Source organism: Protopterus annectens, chromosome 2.part1 (assembly GCF_019279795.1).
Source record: "Protopterus annectens isolate FY-2018-M chromosome 2.part1, PAN1.0, whole genome shotgun sequence".
Classification (NCBI taxonomy): Eukaryota; Metazoa; Chordata; order Ceratodontiformes; family Protopteridae; genus Protopterus; species Protopterus annectens.
Window position 1 is genome coordinate 714,343,249 of NC_056729.1, and position 16,435 is coordinate 714,359,683.

General features: G+C 43.2%; 1 protein-coding gene across 1 annotated transcript in view; it reads right to left on the reverse strand.

The window, feature by feature from the left end:
* MAP9 (microtubule associated protein 9) overlaps positions 1-16,435 on the reverse strand; it is a 1,126,417-nt gene that overhangs the window by 120,522 nt on the left and 989,460 nt on the right. The window contains exon 10 of the mRNA XM_044063500.1: positions 13,078-13,167. Coding sequence (XP_043919435.1) covers positions 13,078-13,167 — 90 coding nt within the window. The remainder of the gene's footprint in view (positions 1-13,077; positions 13,168-16,435) is intronic.

Here is a 16,435-nt window from a genome sequence, read left to right on the forward strand (position 1 = left end):
GGAAGTCAGGGGGCTGGAGGGAGGGTAACCAGGACTGCAACAGTGAATACACTCGAACATCTACATTTATGGTAAGTGTACACAACTGTACTATGTTCTTCATGTTTCACTGTTTCAGTCATCACATTTGAGTAGATTCCCAAAGCTAAGGATGGGAGGAGGAATTTAGATAGCATTAGGACCAGCTATAAGGCCCTGCAAGACTTGATTTAGAGAACATTGGCAAATGGTAATACTTGGTGAAAGTATGTACAGAACTCCAGGTAACAGCTTCTAGGATGTCTCTGGTAGGGACACCTCTAAGAAAGGCTGTAGAGGGTAGATGCAGCCCTGGTTGAATGGTGTCTAATCCCCTGTGGGATAGGTTTTCCATGGTGCTTACAGCAGAAATGAATGCAATGGCCTATCCATTTAGAAATGGTTTGCTTTGAAATAGCCTCCCCCTCTGCCCCTGCAGCAAATGCCACCAGCAGTTGTTCAGATTTCCTTTGAGGTTTAGTCCTGTCCAAGAAAAATCTAAGTTGTCTGTGCACATCCAAGGAGTGCAGTATCCGTTCCCCTTTGTTCTGTGGATTAGAAAAGAAGTTTGGCAAATGAATGGACTGATTAAGAGCCACACTGGATACCACCTTGGGCATGAAAGAGGGAATGGTCCTGAAGGACACCCTGTCCGCATGAAAGATGATGAAAAGGCTCCACTGCCATAAGGGCCTGTAATTCAGATACTCTTCTTGCTGAAATGATTGCTAAAAGGAAAGCTGTTTTCCAAGAAAGGAATTTTAACTCTGCAGTTGCAGCTGGCTCAAAAGGAGGAAGAGTGAGTTTTTCTGATACAAAATTAAGGTTCCAGGCTGGAGTTGGGGCTCTCCTGGGTGATCTTAAGTTTTTGGCCCCTCTGAGGAACTGCTTGAGCAATGGGTGAGAAAAGAGGGGTAGTTCTGTGCTGTAATGAGCTGAAATGGCTGAGGCGTGAATTTTGATGGAGGAAAAGGAAGGGCCCTTGTGAAGCATCTCAGTTAAGTATTGAAGGATCTGAGGTAAATTGGGTGCTGTTGTGGCCATCCCTTGAGTTTGGTTCCAGGCACAGAATCTTTTCCATTTTTCAGCATATGATTTTCTAGTACTAGGCCTAATGACATCCATCACTTGTTTACTGAGGGATGGTAACAGACAGATTAGGTAATTAGCCAGGCTGCCAGGTTCAGGGTTTGAAGCTGGGGGATGCAGAATCTGGCTCTCCTGCTTAGACAGCAGGGTAGGGGTCTGAGGTAGGTGACATGGGGCCAGCTGTGACACACTGCGCAAGAGGGGGTACCAGTGCTGGCGTGGTCAGTCTGGTGCAATCAGTATCATCCTTGGTTTGTCCTGTTTGATCTTCAGTAGCACTTTGGAGAGGAGAGGCAGAGGAGGAAAGGCATAAACTGATAGATTTTTCCAGCTGAAGGACAGAGCATCTACTTTCCAAGCTTGTTTGTGGGGAGTCCTTGTGCAGAATTTGACCAATTGGTAGTTCTGGGGGGAGGCAAACAGGTCTATATCCGGGATGTCCCATTTGTTGATCAACATGTTGAAAATCTTTGGTTCCAGTTTCCACTCGTGTGGGTCCATGAGATTTCTGCTTAGTTCGTCTGCCAGTGTATTTAGTTTTCCTGGCAGGAATTGAGCCTGCAGATGCATTTGGTATCTCAAGGCTGTGTTCCACAGAGACATGGCTAGTCTGCAGAGGGGGTAACAATGGGTACCCCCCCCCGCTTGTTTATGTACCACATAACAGTGGTGTTGTCCGCCTTTACCATTAATTGTCCTGGAAGAATGTGGTCCTTGAAGGCTGTCAGAGCATTCTGTACAGCTAACATTTCTTTTTGATTGATATGCAGGTGCATTTGACTTGGGTTCCATTTGCACTGAATGCACTTCCCTGCCAGGTGAGCCCCTCATGCATAGTCTGATGCGTCTGTTGTTAGGGTTTGGGTGGCAGGGGGTAGAGTGAATGGTAGTCCCTTGTTTTGGTGGCAGGCCTCTGCCCACCAAAGGAATTCTAACCATAGGCAAGGTATGATAGGAATCATTGCTTCTAGATCCTGAGAATGTCGACACCATAGGCTTTTTAGATACCACTGTAGTTTCCTCATATGCAGTTTTGCATATGGAATTAGTAGAATGCACAAGGCCATGAACCCCAAGGCTTGCAGTATTTGCCTTGCAGACAGCAGGGTTTTTGTGGCCACTAGTTTGAAGTAAGTTGTCAAATGAATTTGTTTCTCTGCCGTGAGGAAAGCCATCTGGGAAGTTGTGTTCAAGCTTGCTCCCAGGAATATAATTTGTTGACAGGGTACCATATGTGATTTATTTTCATTTATGGTGTACCCCAGACAAGTTAACACCTTTTGTACAAATGCCAGATGATTCAGAAGTATGTCCTGGCTTTCTGCCTGAATTAGACAATCGTCCAGGTATGGATATATTTGAATATTTCTTTGTCAGAAAAATGCAATGTCTAGAGCTAGGCACTTTGTGAATACCCTGGGCGCAGTAGATAAGCCAAAGGGCAGTGCAGAGAACTGATAATGCATGCAGCCTGCTTTGAAGCATAGGTATTTTCTGAAGGATTCCCTGATTGGGATGTGCAGGTAGGCTTCCTTTAAATCCAGTGTTGCCAACCAGGCATCTTTGCCTATCATGGGAAGCAACTGGTGAAGAGTTAGCATCTTGAATTTTGGAATCACCAAAAAGGTGTTTAGGATACACAGGTCCAGGACAGGATGCCATGAGTTGTCTTTTCTGGGTACCATGAAAAGTCTTGAGTAGAAACCTTGACCCCTTTCCTCTTCTCGTACAGTCTGGATAGCCTTTAATCTTAAGAGAGAGAGTACTTGCTTTTGAACCTCTGCCCACTGATTTGGGGGTAGATTTGGCCAACCGTTTGGGGCTGGTAGCGTGTGGAAGTGAAATCTGTATCCTTGGAAAACTATGTTTAAAACCCATTTGTCCTGGGTAATGAGTTCCCAGTTTTTTTGCTTGCAGAGCAATCTTTCCCCCTAAAGGAGCAGTCAGTTGAGAAGTGCTTGGAAGTTTTAAAGTTAAGTCACTGAGACAGTTTACCATAGGGGAAGTCTTACTACTCCCTGATTTGGAAGTGGGAACCCCCCACTGCTTAGTCCTGTGCGTACCCTGGGACTGAAGCCTGGGTGTTGTGCTGGTTCTGGGTTTGAACTGAGAAGGCCTGGAAGAGGCAGGAAAGGACCAATTTTTTGAGGACCAATGCCTACTAAATCTAGGAGGCTGCACTTATAAGAAATCTTTAACAGTTTGCATAGATTTAGCTTTTTCCTCCATCTTTTTAAGAACTTCTTCTGCTTTATCACAAAACAGGCAGTCCTGATTTAAGGGAGCATCCAGCAATTTAGTTTTAACATGATCTGGCAAAGATTGTTCCTTAAGCCAAGCATGTCTTCTAAGTACAGACCCGGTGACAGCAGCCCTGCAAGATGTCTCTAGTGAATCAAAACCACATTGCAAAGTATGCTTTCCAACCTGTTCAGCAGAATGCATTAAATCCTGTAAAATAGAAGTTATGTACTTACCATAATGTTCCATGTGAGTTGTTTATCTCGCCTTTATTTTCACTGATGGGTTCGGAGCCGATCCTCGGCTCCAACATGGCCGACAGCAAGCTCAAGGTTTGCCAGTAGCTCGAGACCAAGCCCCTTAACCCACAATGCACTGCTGGAATTACCTCAGATCTTGTTTGCTGCAAATAACAGTATACACAAATATATACATATATATACAAACATATACATACCCTCTTATATATATATCTACGAAGAACTCTTCCCAAAGGGAAAGAAGAAATATTGAATAACCAGGATGGTACTAGCCTCTAAGTCAACAGTCAGCCAGGAGGGGGAAGGAGGGAGGGACGTGAGAATAAAGGTGAGATAAACAACTCACATGGAACGTTATGTTAAGTACATAACTTCTATATATGAAGTTGTTAAATCTCGCCGTTTATTCTCACTGATGGGTAGCGTCCCTATCACCCTCAATCCTGGGTGGCTCATGGAAGTATGTTCTTCAGTACCGTAGAACCAAAGGAAGACCTGTCCCTTGAAGCCTTATCTACTTTGTAATGAGTGATAAAGATATGAGGCTTAGACCAAATGGCTGCAGCGCAAATATTGTCAAGGGGCAATTTAGCTTGAAAAGCAGAAGAGGTAGAGACAGCTCTGGTAGAATGAGCTTTTGGTTTGTGCGTTAAAGGCATGCTCGCATTTTCATAAACAAAGGATATACAATCAGATAACCATTTAGATAAGGTTGTTTTAGCCACTGGATTGCCTTTTCTTGCTTCTGAGAAGGATACAAAAAGTTGGTCTGATGTCCTAATATCCTTAGTTCTGTCAAGATAAAATCTGAGCTGTCTGTGAACATCAAGTTTGTGCAGCATACATTCCAATTTGCTAGAGTGGTCGGGGAAAAAGACTGGCAGTTCAATGACCTGATTGATATTTGACTCAGAACAGACTTTAGGTAAAAATGAGGGATTTGTTCCGAGAGATACTCTATCAGCATGGAAAATCATGTAGGGTGGTCTGATAGATAATGCTTGAAGTTCTGACACTCTGCGGGCAGACATAATGGCTACAAGAAATATTGTTTTCCAAGATAAAAATTTTAGATCACAAGAAGATGCTGGTTCAAAAGGAGGAAGAATAGTTTGAGACAGCATAAGGTTTAAATTGCAGGGAGAAAAGGGAGTTTTGACTGGAGGTCTCATATGAAGAACGCCTTTAAGGAAGGTTTTAGATAATTTATGGCTCATAATATTTGAGCCACCAAGACCAAGGTGAAAATTACAGAAATCAGCTAACTGAACTCGAACTGTAGCAGCTGCTGCCCCTTCCTTAAAAATATTTGTCAAAAATTCCAAAATCGAAGAAAGCGAAGCTCGGAAAGGGTCAATGTTCTGCGCGCTGGCCCAACTTGAGAATTTTTTTCCATTTACTGCCATATAATTTCCTGGTAGATGGCTTGTGAGAAGACAAGAGAATCTGTCTTGTATCTTCTGAAATTGAATGAAGCCTGGCAATTAGGGGAAGTGGATTAGCCAAGCAGTCAGTCTCAGGGACTGCAGTGAAGGATGAAGGTCCCCTGACGGGTGAGTCAGAAGGTCCGTAACTGGGTCCAGGATCCATGGATCTTCCAACAGATGATGGTGGAGAAATGGAAACCAAATTTGTCGAGGCCAGTAGGGGGCTATGAGAATAACAGTCCTTCCCAGTGATTTTGCTTTCTGTAAAAATATGGGTATTAATGGGAAGGGTGGAAATGCATACAGGAGACCCGGGGGCCAATCGTGTAAAAGTGCATCTCTCAGGGGATGACCAGGAGGTGGTATTAGGGCAAAGTAGCTTCTGCATTTTGAATTGATGTTGCTGGCAAAAAGGTCGCAGCAAGGCTGGCCCCATTTGCGGAAAATCAACTCCACAACTTGTTGTTTGAGAGACCACTAGTGAGGGAGTAATATTGCCCTGCTTAGCTTGTCCGCTATCACGTAGGATTTCCCCGGGATGTGCGTTGCTAACAGAAAACACTGGGACACCACAGCCCATTGCCAGACCCTGAGGGCTTCTCGACAAAGAGGGTAAGACTTGGTTCCGCCCTGCTTGTTCAAGTACCAGACTAATGACATGTTGTCGGTCTGAAATGCAATAGTCCCTAGAGGGAGAGAGTCATGAAAGTACTGCAACGCCAGAAGTAGCGCTCTCAACTCTAGAACATTGATGTGCAGATGTGATTCTTGATCTGTCCATGGGACTTGGGTAGTCTTTCCCTGAAAATGCCCCCCCACCCTATCAGGGAAGCGTCCGTGGTCACAGTGGCTACGGGGGGGGGGGGGAGACAAAGGGTCTTCCGATTGTGACATGAAGAGACGTCAACCACCAACGAAGGTCTCTCCTTCAAGAATCCGTGATAAGAATCATGTGGTGCATCGGTAGTTTCTGGTAAGACCACTGAGCGAAGAGGAGCCATTGAAGAATTTGCATATGCATCCTTGCGAGTGGTATAGCCAGGATTGCTGCCACCATCAAACCTATTACCTTCAATACCTCCGCTGCTGTAGCTTTGTTCTTTGACACCAGTGAGCTGATGTTTTGGCAGAGAAGAGAGACTCTTTCGGTAGGGAGACGTAGAATGGTAGTTGAGGTGTCTAACTCTGCTCCTATAAAAACGGTATGCTGCGATGGCGATAAGGCAGACTTTTCATAGTTGATTGTAATGCCTAACTGATGGCAGAGTGTCAGAGTGTACTGTGTTGCCTGAGCCAATAGATGCCTGGTGGTAGCGGTGAGGAGCCAATCGTCTAGGTATGTAAACACCTGGAATCCTAGATGTCTCAGGTGAGCCGTGACCACTGCCATGCATTTGGTGAACACTCTGGGGGCTGTAGTGAGACCAAAGGGCAGGGCTCAAAAATGGTAATGATTGGCTCCCAGCCGGAAGCACAGATGATCTCTGGAGCATCTGTTCATCTTTATGTGATAGCACGTGTCATTGAGATCTATAGAGCACATCCAATCGCCTTTCCCTAAGAAGGAAAGAATGGACTGAAGCGTGACCATTCAGAACTTCTCTTTCTTTATGAACTGGTTGAGTCTTAAGAGGTCCAAGATAGGTCTCCAGTCCCCTGTTTTCTTTGGTACCAAAAAGAATCTTGAGTAAGTTCCAAATCCGACTTGGTCTGCTGGGACTGGCTGGATGACTCTTTTTTTTTTTTTTTTAGCAATCTACGGACCTCTACGATTGCTTGCTCCCTGAGATTTGGTGGAACATCTGGGATTCTCTTTATAGGAATGGAAGGGGAAAAGAATGGTATGAAATATCCTCTGGAAATGATGCTTTGTACCCAAGTATTCGATGTTATGCTTAGCCAGGCTTCTGGGTACAAAGACAAGCGACCCCCGACTGCCTTCAGAGCCGAACAGTCGGGCCCTCTTTCAGGGGCGCTGGTAGGACTGACTGGAGAACTGACCCCTGTCACCTTGCTGTTGCGGACCCCCTCTGCCACAGGGACGGCATCTTCCGTTGCTACCCCCTCCTCTGCCTCTAGAGGGGGTTTCTCCACGTGTGTCCTGAAAGGCTGCCTGAGCTTTTCGGAACCACATTTTCCCTCCCCTAGGGCCCTTGGGGTAGGGCCGAGTAGGGGGTCGAAAAATGGACTCCAACTGCAGATAAGGTCTTGCCTTCCTGCTCACAACTGGTTAAAGTTTCCTTTACTTTGGGCCCAAACAGTGATAAGCCATCAAATGGGGTATTAATAAAGGAAGACTTAAAGGGTTCCGCAAAGGAACAGAGACGCATCCAGGCTTGTCTTCGAAGAGCAATGCCCGAACTAGCGGCTCTACTCGAACCATCAGCTGCATAGGATATGAGATGCATAGACGAGTTTACCACTGAATTTAGGGTAGTGAGCTGGGCCTTGACTTTGTCGGCCACTCCTGCAGCTACCGTACCCTGGAGAGTATCTCCTAGCTCTTTCAGGAGGTCTCTCTGTAGTCTTGTAAAATGGGTTAAGTAGTTCAGTGATCGCAGAGAAAAAGTCGCTGAACTAAACATACATTTCCCATATCTATCCATAACCCTAGAATCTCTGTTAGGGGGATGGATTTAAGAGGATGTCTCAGATACTTCCTTTTTGGTGGCTGCAGCTACCACCATGGCATCAACAGGCACTCCCTTTGTCAAAAATGGCTTGTGCACTGGGGCAGATATGAATTTATTGGGTCTATGAGGGACAGGTTCCATGGCCTCCGGCGACTCCCACGCCTTATGAGAGATCAGTTCCATGAGCTCATCGTAAGGTGGAGACACCCAAGAAGTGGAAGGTTGAGACCCAAAAACCTTCAAGAGCACGGACTCATCCTCAGTAGGGGTCTTGGACTGCCAACCGCCCCTCTGACTAAGGATCTCTAGTATCTCTGCAAAGGAGATATCCTCAGAGGGGGATTGAGGGGACCTTTCTGACTCATCTAAGTCCGTGTCAGATGTCAAAGACTCCTGTGGGGAGTCTAAGTGCCTCCTCTTGCACAGTCACTTCCTGAGCACCTCCTCAGTGGGGGGATCTGGGGAGGTCTCAGAAGAGCAGGGGACGCCTTGTGGGGGTACTTGAGGCTCGGGGTCTCTACGCTTAGAGGGACCGGGAGATGAAGAAGCAGACACAGGAGCTTGAGGGGAGAGCGAGAGCTGAACTGATGCTGACGTTGTCTTTGGAGACAAAACTCTCCTCATAGCATCGAAGGCACCATGGCTCCAAGGAGAAGGAGTGGACGGACCCGAGAGTACCGTCCGATCCTCCCGCACCGAAACCCTAGGCTCCGAACCCAAGATAGGAGCCAAGCTAATCTGAGCCGAAGCCCCGAGAGGAAGAGTCGGCACCGACAAGTCAGTTCGACTATCCTCCCCGGACCCGATGGGAGAGCGTCGGCTCCTAGAGCCCTCGGTCGGCGCAGAGGACATCCGAGTAGATGCAGCCGATAACACCGGTGTGGGTATCGGCTCCAAGGGTTCGACCACCATCGGTTCAATTTCCTTTGGCTCCAAGAGTCCAGTACGGCTCGGAGGAGGAGTAGACAAATCCGGTTCCATGGTCTTCAGTACAGACGAGCTGGTCAGGGCCGACAACAATTTGGCAAGTCCTGGTGCCTGTAAAAGCTTCTGCACTAGCCGATCCATGTCCAAATCTGAAAGGCTGACTGAGGACTTAGCTGAGTGCACCGAAGGTGCTGACTGAAGCAGAGGTGAAGAAGGAACTTCAGAGACCGGCTCTAATACCGAGAGCTGGCTCCAAATCAAAGGTACAGTCGGTTCCGATGACTGTAGAACCGATGACCCTCCTTCTGAAATCTTAGCCTTTTTTGAGACCTTATCTGAAGACTTGGATTTGGAGGATGTCCTAGTACCCTCATGGCTACTCAAAACTTCAGAAAAAGATTGCTGTAGCAATCCCCTGTCTATAAGTTTCCTCCTTCTCTCCAAGAGGACTCTTGAAGAAAAGGAGTGGCAAATGCTGCAGGTGTCTTGGAGGTGTTTAGCCCCCAGACAGTAGACACATTGAATGTGTCCGTAAGTGACGGACATTTTCTGGCCACAATCTGGGCATTCTTTGAATCCCGATTTAGGATGGGATTTCTCCTTATCATCAGACATCTTTAAAAGAAACAGTAAACTGCAAAAAGGTCAATTAGTAAAGTCCTTAGTGACTGAAAGATCCACGAGCAACTAAGCCCAATCCGGGCACTATCTATAACAGTATTATATAGATACAAATATAGGGCTAAGAAGCCCACAGAAAAAGCCTGACTATTATAAAGATTAATAGTAGAAAAAAAGGGCTAAAAGCCCACACAACAAAGAAGCCAATAAGGCCCTAACTTTTAAACTATTTATAAGTATTTAACTATAGAGTAAATATAAAAAGGCCTAATACTAACACACACTATATTTTTTAAACAAAAAAGAAAACTTTTTATAGACTTGCTGTTAATTTTTCCTAGAAAATGGTCTGAGTTAGCTGGATCACCAAGATCTCTCTTGCCGCGGCAAACTAGATCTGAGGTAATTCCAGCAGTGCATTGTGGGTTAAGGGGCTTGGTCTCAAGCTACTGGCAAACCTTGAGCTTGCTATCAGCCATGTCGGAACCGAGGATCGGCTCTGAACCCTTCAGTGAGAATAAACAACGAGATTTAACAACTTCACATTCCTTATTTTCAGCACAATCAGTAATCAACATAATTTTCTGTTTAAGCAAACCAATAATATGCTGCTGATACTTTAACGTATGAAACTGGCAATTAAATCCCCGATGGCCAAGGTTGCAGAGGTGTATACCTTCTTACCCCATCTATCCAGGGCCCTGGAATCCCTATCAGAGGGGGTAGGATTTTTGGCAGTAGTAGCCTTAATGCCCTTGGGTCCCTGTGAAATGGCCTCAGGGTCCGCAGTAGGATTATTAAAAAGGAACTTATTAGAATTATGAACCCTGTGATACCTATCAGGTTTCTGGAAGCAGGAGGTAAAGAGTCAGGGACCAAGCTAGATTCCAAAAAGGCATAGTCAACAATGTCCATCACAGGAGGGATAGCTAAAGGCCTGTGTTGGGGCAGGAGTAAGAAATCTATAAGCCTCTTTTTAGAATCAGAGTAATCCTGGCTTTCCCAGTGAAAATGTTCCCTAAGAGTATGCAAGGTTTCACCAAAAGAAAAATCCTCTGGGGGTGAAGCAGAGGGAATGGAGTTCTCTGCATCAAAATCCTCATAAGTAGATAAGGATAAATCCTGGTCATCAGAGGAGACAGAAATTTCAGAATCCTGGTCAGACGTATCATAAGCAAATTCAGTCCTAGGTCTCTTAGAGGGGGAAGGTTGGTTTCCCCTGATTAAAGTAATAAGGTCTTCAGCTATTCTTATCATTTGTGTTTTAGGCATAGAGGCCTGACCATGCGGTCTGGGCGTTGGTTTCCTAGGCATGGTTCTAGTTTTAGGCCTAGAAGAAGAAGATGGCATTGGTTTAATATGCAAGTTAGTAGGCCTGAATACACCCTCAGAAGCCGGTACCTGCACCGCTGCTCCAGACCCATCCAAGGTAGAGACATCCACAGGTTCCACAGTTGAAGCATCTCACGGCATACTGGACTCCTAATGGGTCTCAGTAGAGGCCTGCAAATCTAAAGTTGCGGGTATCAGGGGCTGTGAAGTGTCACACTGAGTACCGGCGAACTGGCGACTAGTTTAGGAGAAGCGCCATCGGTAGCTTTGGACCTAGGCAGCCTGTTTCTGTCTTTATCTTTCCGTTTTTTCAGAATGTCGGTAGTCGGGTGGCTTACCGAAGACATATCTGGATAATTGAACCGAGTACCAAAATATTTAGAAGCGGAAATGTACCAATGACGAATAGTTCATGGTTTAAATAAGGCACAAAACCAACAGCGAGGTACGTTGTGGTCAGGGCCTGGGTAAGGTATACAGTACGAATGAAAATCTTTATGAGGTATTTGCTTTCCACAAGAAATACAATTATTGACTTTTACTGACATCGGTTTAGCGCAAGAAAAAGTTTCCCCAACGGGCTACTTAGCTTTAGTTGAAGACTTCGGTTCTGAAACTCGAAAACGAAAATTTCAGGAGTCGGCCGACCGGCGCTTGCGAACTGCTTCTGCTTCGGGCACCGCACGGCAAGAAAGACTGGGGTAATGGCGTCGGCTGCATGTTTTATACCCATGACTACCTGATGTCACGGAAGATGAGACAGCAACCAATGCAGGACCCAAGACTTTGATAATCAGGCCAACTGAGGGCTACTGCAAGCAGATAACCCAAATGTGATGACTGCAACAGTGAAACACGAAGAACATCTTGTGTTCCTAGGTGGTAATAAGAGGGGGTTGTCAGTGTACATGAGACAGTTGCTACACTTTCTCAGGATGACCATATCAACCAGATAGGCAACAGAAACTGTAGGAAACTGTCCATCCATATTTGTCAGAATTGGTTTGGGGATAAGCTAAGGGGGGCAAAGGTAGAAAGATCTGAGATGGGTACTAGTAAGCTTGTGTTTGTACAGAGGCTGTAACGAAGTTTCACTACCTCAGGATCAAGCGAGTGCTAGTAAGGAAAAATCTGAAGCTGGAATACCTTGCAATGGGTTAAATCAGCCCAGTGGCAGTGCACGACACACGAACAAGCACAGTCCCGTGCAAATACAGGGTTTAAATACCAGAAAAGATGGAAGAATCTAGAAGCTCAGATTACTACCCAATTCTACTAGCCTTTACACTGTCAACAAATCACTCATGGCAGAAAAGGTCAGGCAGCCCTGTTACTCTCACTAACAGAGAAGGCAGGCACCTACCAGCACAAGATGGCTGCCAGGAAATTCAGCAAGTAAAACAACCAGGCCTGGATGCAGCAAATCTGTATCCAGACTATGTTACTTGATTAGAACAAAGAAAACTCACAGAAAAGCACAGACAGAGCACTCACAAACAGAAAATATAACTCTCAGTATGAAAAAAAGGAGTTTACAGTTAAGTAATTCAGTAAAAATGCAGTTACAGTAATGAAACATTACTTAGCAATGAAAATACAGTTAAAACAGTATAAAACAGTATAAGAATGCACTGAAACAGTAAAAAAAAGCTTTATAACAGTGCAAAATGTAGTAGATTAGCTGTATAGCACAACTATAAGTCTTAAGAAGTGCAAGTCAATGAAATAAATGTAAAAAACCCCAAAAAACACTTATTCTGCTCTTGGAGCCTCAGGGAATTTCTGTTATGTCACAGCGATGAATCACCACTCCTTAGACTGGTAAAACAGGGTTTAAATACTAGAAAAGATGGAAGAATCTAGAAGCTTGGGTTACTACCCAATCCTGCTAGCCCCTGCACTTTCAACCAATCATTCATGGTAGAGAAGGTTAGGCAGCCCTCTTACTCTCACTAACAAAGAAGGCAGGCCCCTACCAGCACAAGATGACTGCCAGGGAATTCAGCAAGCAAAACAACCAGGCCTTGATGCAGCAAACCTGTATCCAGACTATGCTACTTGACTAGCTCACAGAAAACTCCCAGAAAATACACAACAAGGCACAGATAGAGCACTCACAGTCAGAAAATACAGCTCTCAGTATAAAAAAGCAGTTTACAGTTAAGTAGTTTAGTAAAAATGCAGTTAGATACATTAACATTTTATCTATCCATTGTATTCTTACCTGTACCCATAAATGACTGCGATGAACCATGTAAATGTGTATATATATATATATATATATATATATATATATATATATATATACATATATATTGGACAATGCTGAATTTACTTCATTTTTACTACTACTATTCATAAAAAGGTAATGTTCCAGTAAATATTAATGAGCAACAGAAAATGAATGGGAATTTCTCTGTTCTGAGGTCTACACTCTTATCAGAGCATCCTGTATCCTTCAATGTTAACAGCACTACACCAGCTTTTCCTCCACTCACACATAAATGAAAAAGTACTGCATATACAGACCTCCATTTTTTTTTCTTTTTCTGTCTGTTCTTTTAATTGAATCTCTTTCTGTTGTTCTTCTAACACATGCTTCTTCTTCTGTAACCAGTCCTGTAAAAATGTAACAATACACATGTAAAATACCTAGTTTACAAATTAATTTTAATTCACAAATATCAGACTTGTACTGCTGGAGACAGAAATTATCAATAAGAATTATTAAAATCAAATTGTTTTCACAATCAAGGTTGAATGAATTATTCAGTTACAAAAAATGTTAGGCTGTCTAAAAAAGCTCCAGGTTTCACCTCAAACTGTGATCCACAGAGGTAAAGCCAAGTTATAATTACCTCCACTGCTTATTGTTGCCTTCAAGAATATTTGGGAAGAATTACCTGTGTATGTAGAAATAACACAGCAGGCAAAAATGTCCTAGTTAAAGTCAAAAGATCATACATATGAATGACAGTCTCCTCTGGTATCAAGATTTTTGTTGCTATAGGAGTCCTTCTTTAAGAAAGTACAGCAGATGCCATAACAAAGATGTTTCGAGGGGCAGTCTTGTAATATCAAAAGGACTTCTGCTCACTGATGTGAGTGGTCACCTAGCCTGACTTTCAAGAAGATGAGGGTAACCAAGTGAGGCAGTAATGGTGATTTTACTTTGCTTCTTCTGCAGAATCAGTTGGTGCTTGCCCCATATAAAAAATAGAGTTACCCTGTGTCACTGGCAGCTCTAGTGAGCAATTTGGAAATTATGGTAACAAAATCTGTACGATAAGTAGTAAAATACAAGCATGCCATGACTATATATAGAAAGTGGCAAACAGGATATTTATAAACCATAATAAATTATATCCGTCAAAAGTAAACAAAGGGAAAGCATCAACAATGCGAGGAGACACCCCCTTGAAGATCTAATGTTATGCCAAGTACCATACATATGTGTGCTATCTTTCTCCAGGAAGGACTCTTGCAGCAATAAATGTAGCAAAAAGGTTGAAATCTAAATAGTTACATATGATTATTCTAAGGTACTGAACATCTAAAGTAAGATCTTATGTAATACTGTGTACGAAAATCTACTTTGCTATCTGACTATTTATCCAGATTGCACTCTCTGGTAAACATGCTGATGGACACTAGATTAAAGATCCATGAAATCCCCGGGAACAGGGAACTGGCAACAGTATTAAAAACTGTGAGACACATTATGTCTGCCTTTGCTTCATATTTTCCATACCAGAAAGGCAGTGCAATAGGCAAGCATTTTGAGTATTTTTTTTTTGCTTCATGTAGAAAACAGCAGGTGGTCAGAATTTCCTAATATACTTGATTTTTTTCTGTAGCATGCATGACTTGTCTATGCACACACAAGTTTTCTAACAGCCTTCTTTGTTTTCCTGTGTTGTGAAGAAAACTGTCAGATGTACAGACTGCTTTATAAACACGGCTCAATCAAATTTTGCTAAAAGAAACAGTTAATTCTTACAGTCACTCTGCCACCGAGGAAATATGTAGGGTGTAAATTCATATAGAGGCATCTGAATTTCAGAAATATTTTTTGTCCTGGGAAATAATGTAGCTTAAAAAGAATGCCATGTAGTACAGGCATTTTAAGTTTAAACTGGCAGCTGCTTCAAAGGGTGATAATTCCAAATTGATATATATATATATATATATACACACACACACACACACACACACACACAAGTACATGACATAATGAGTTAGTGTTAAATACAGGATTTCATTTAGAAAAATTCTAAATTGTAGCCATATTATTTGTTAATCCTGCTGATTTTAAACAATTCTTAATAGCACCTTAGCTTTCCATTCATTTCAACTTCTGCTAAGCTCTACTACTGAGAGCTACTGGTACTCTCCACTGATTATGTATCATTGGCAAATTATCATGATTTATTTGTATATCAACATAATCGTGAAGTACATCATTGCGGTGGCTCTGCAAAGCATCAGAAATTGTGCAATTTGCTGAACACATTTGCTTGTTGCTTTCACACTATGCATTCTTTTTGCCATCTGCAACTTATCACAAGCCATACAACTCATGCAATAAGAGAACTATCACAGCACTTCCACCATTCCTAACCCCAATCTATAAAGCCCCTATCTCCCCTCACTCACATAATTTCTCTGTCCCTCTGCCCCTCAACAACCTGTATTCATCTGAGCATCCATCCTCCCTACCTACATATCGTTCCCCAAAATAAAACTCCCTCCCTCATATCATCCTTCACCTAAATTCAGAACAATTCACCTTTATAACCACCCACTTAAAAGAAAGCCATACTATTTCCTAATGTCTCTGTTCATATCAGGTGACATATATCCCAATCCTGGTCCTACTACTAATTCATACACCCCGCAAAACACTCCCCTTAACTTCAACCAGTCATCCATATCTAACAAACACCTATCTTTCTACTCTATCAATACTCGAAGCATCCTACACAAACGTAAGTCAGTTTCATGCATGGACATCTCAGCACAACCCTGACATTATCTCTGTTACAAAAACTTGGCTTAAACCCCACCACCAAGATAAAGACATTCTCTCCCCAGGTTACAACATTCCCTGCCAAGACTGCATTAAAAAGAAAGGTGGCATTGCTATAAGCCACTCTAAAAAACTTACTCTTTCCCAAACCAAACAAACTTTTCCCTCCTTCTCACCTGCTGAGATACTTGCTGCAAACATGAAGGTTAATAACCATAATACCATTACAATAATAGCCATATATATCCCACCAGGGGGACACAACATTCCCTTATTGGAAAACCTTTTTTCTTATCTCTCCCAAAACATCCCTAATGAAACTATCCTCCTAGGAGATGTAAATATTAATTGGTTGAATCTCAATACTACTAGCTCCCAGTATCATATAAATCTCTACAGATTTACTCAACTTATCTCTCAGCCTACTCACACCACCAAAAGGCACAGTCCAAGCTCCCTGATAGACTGGATACTAGTTTCTAATCCCTGCAAGTACCATAATCCAGAAACTCTACCAAACTCCCTTAGTGATCACTCACCTATAAAAGTGCTTAGATATACCACAGATCTCTCCAAACCACACCGATATATTACCTGCCGAAAGCTCTCCAACTTTAACCCTGAAACATTACAAACCCTTAGAGTTAACTGGGACTTCCTTAAACAGATTCCACTAGATGAAGCAGTTAATGCCTTTAACTCTACTTTCCTTTCCATTTTAAACTCCCTTACCCCACCTAGAAAAATTCGAATAAAAGTGAACATTTCACCTTGGTTAACTAAAACTACTCATGCCCTTATGCAAAGCAGAGACAAGGCTTGGAAAATATGGGTACAATCCAAGCTTCCTGCTGACAA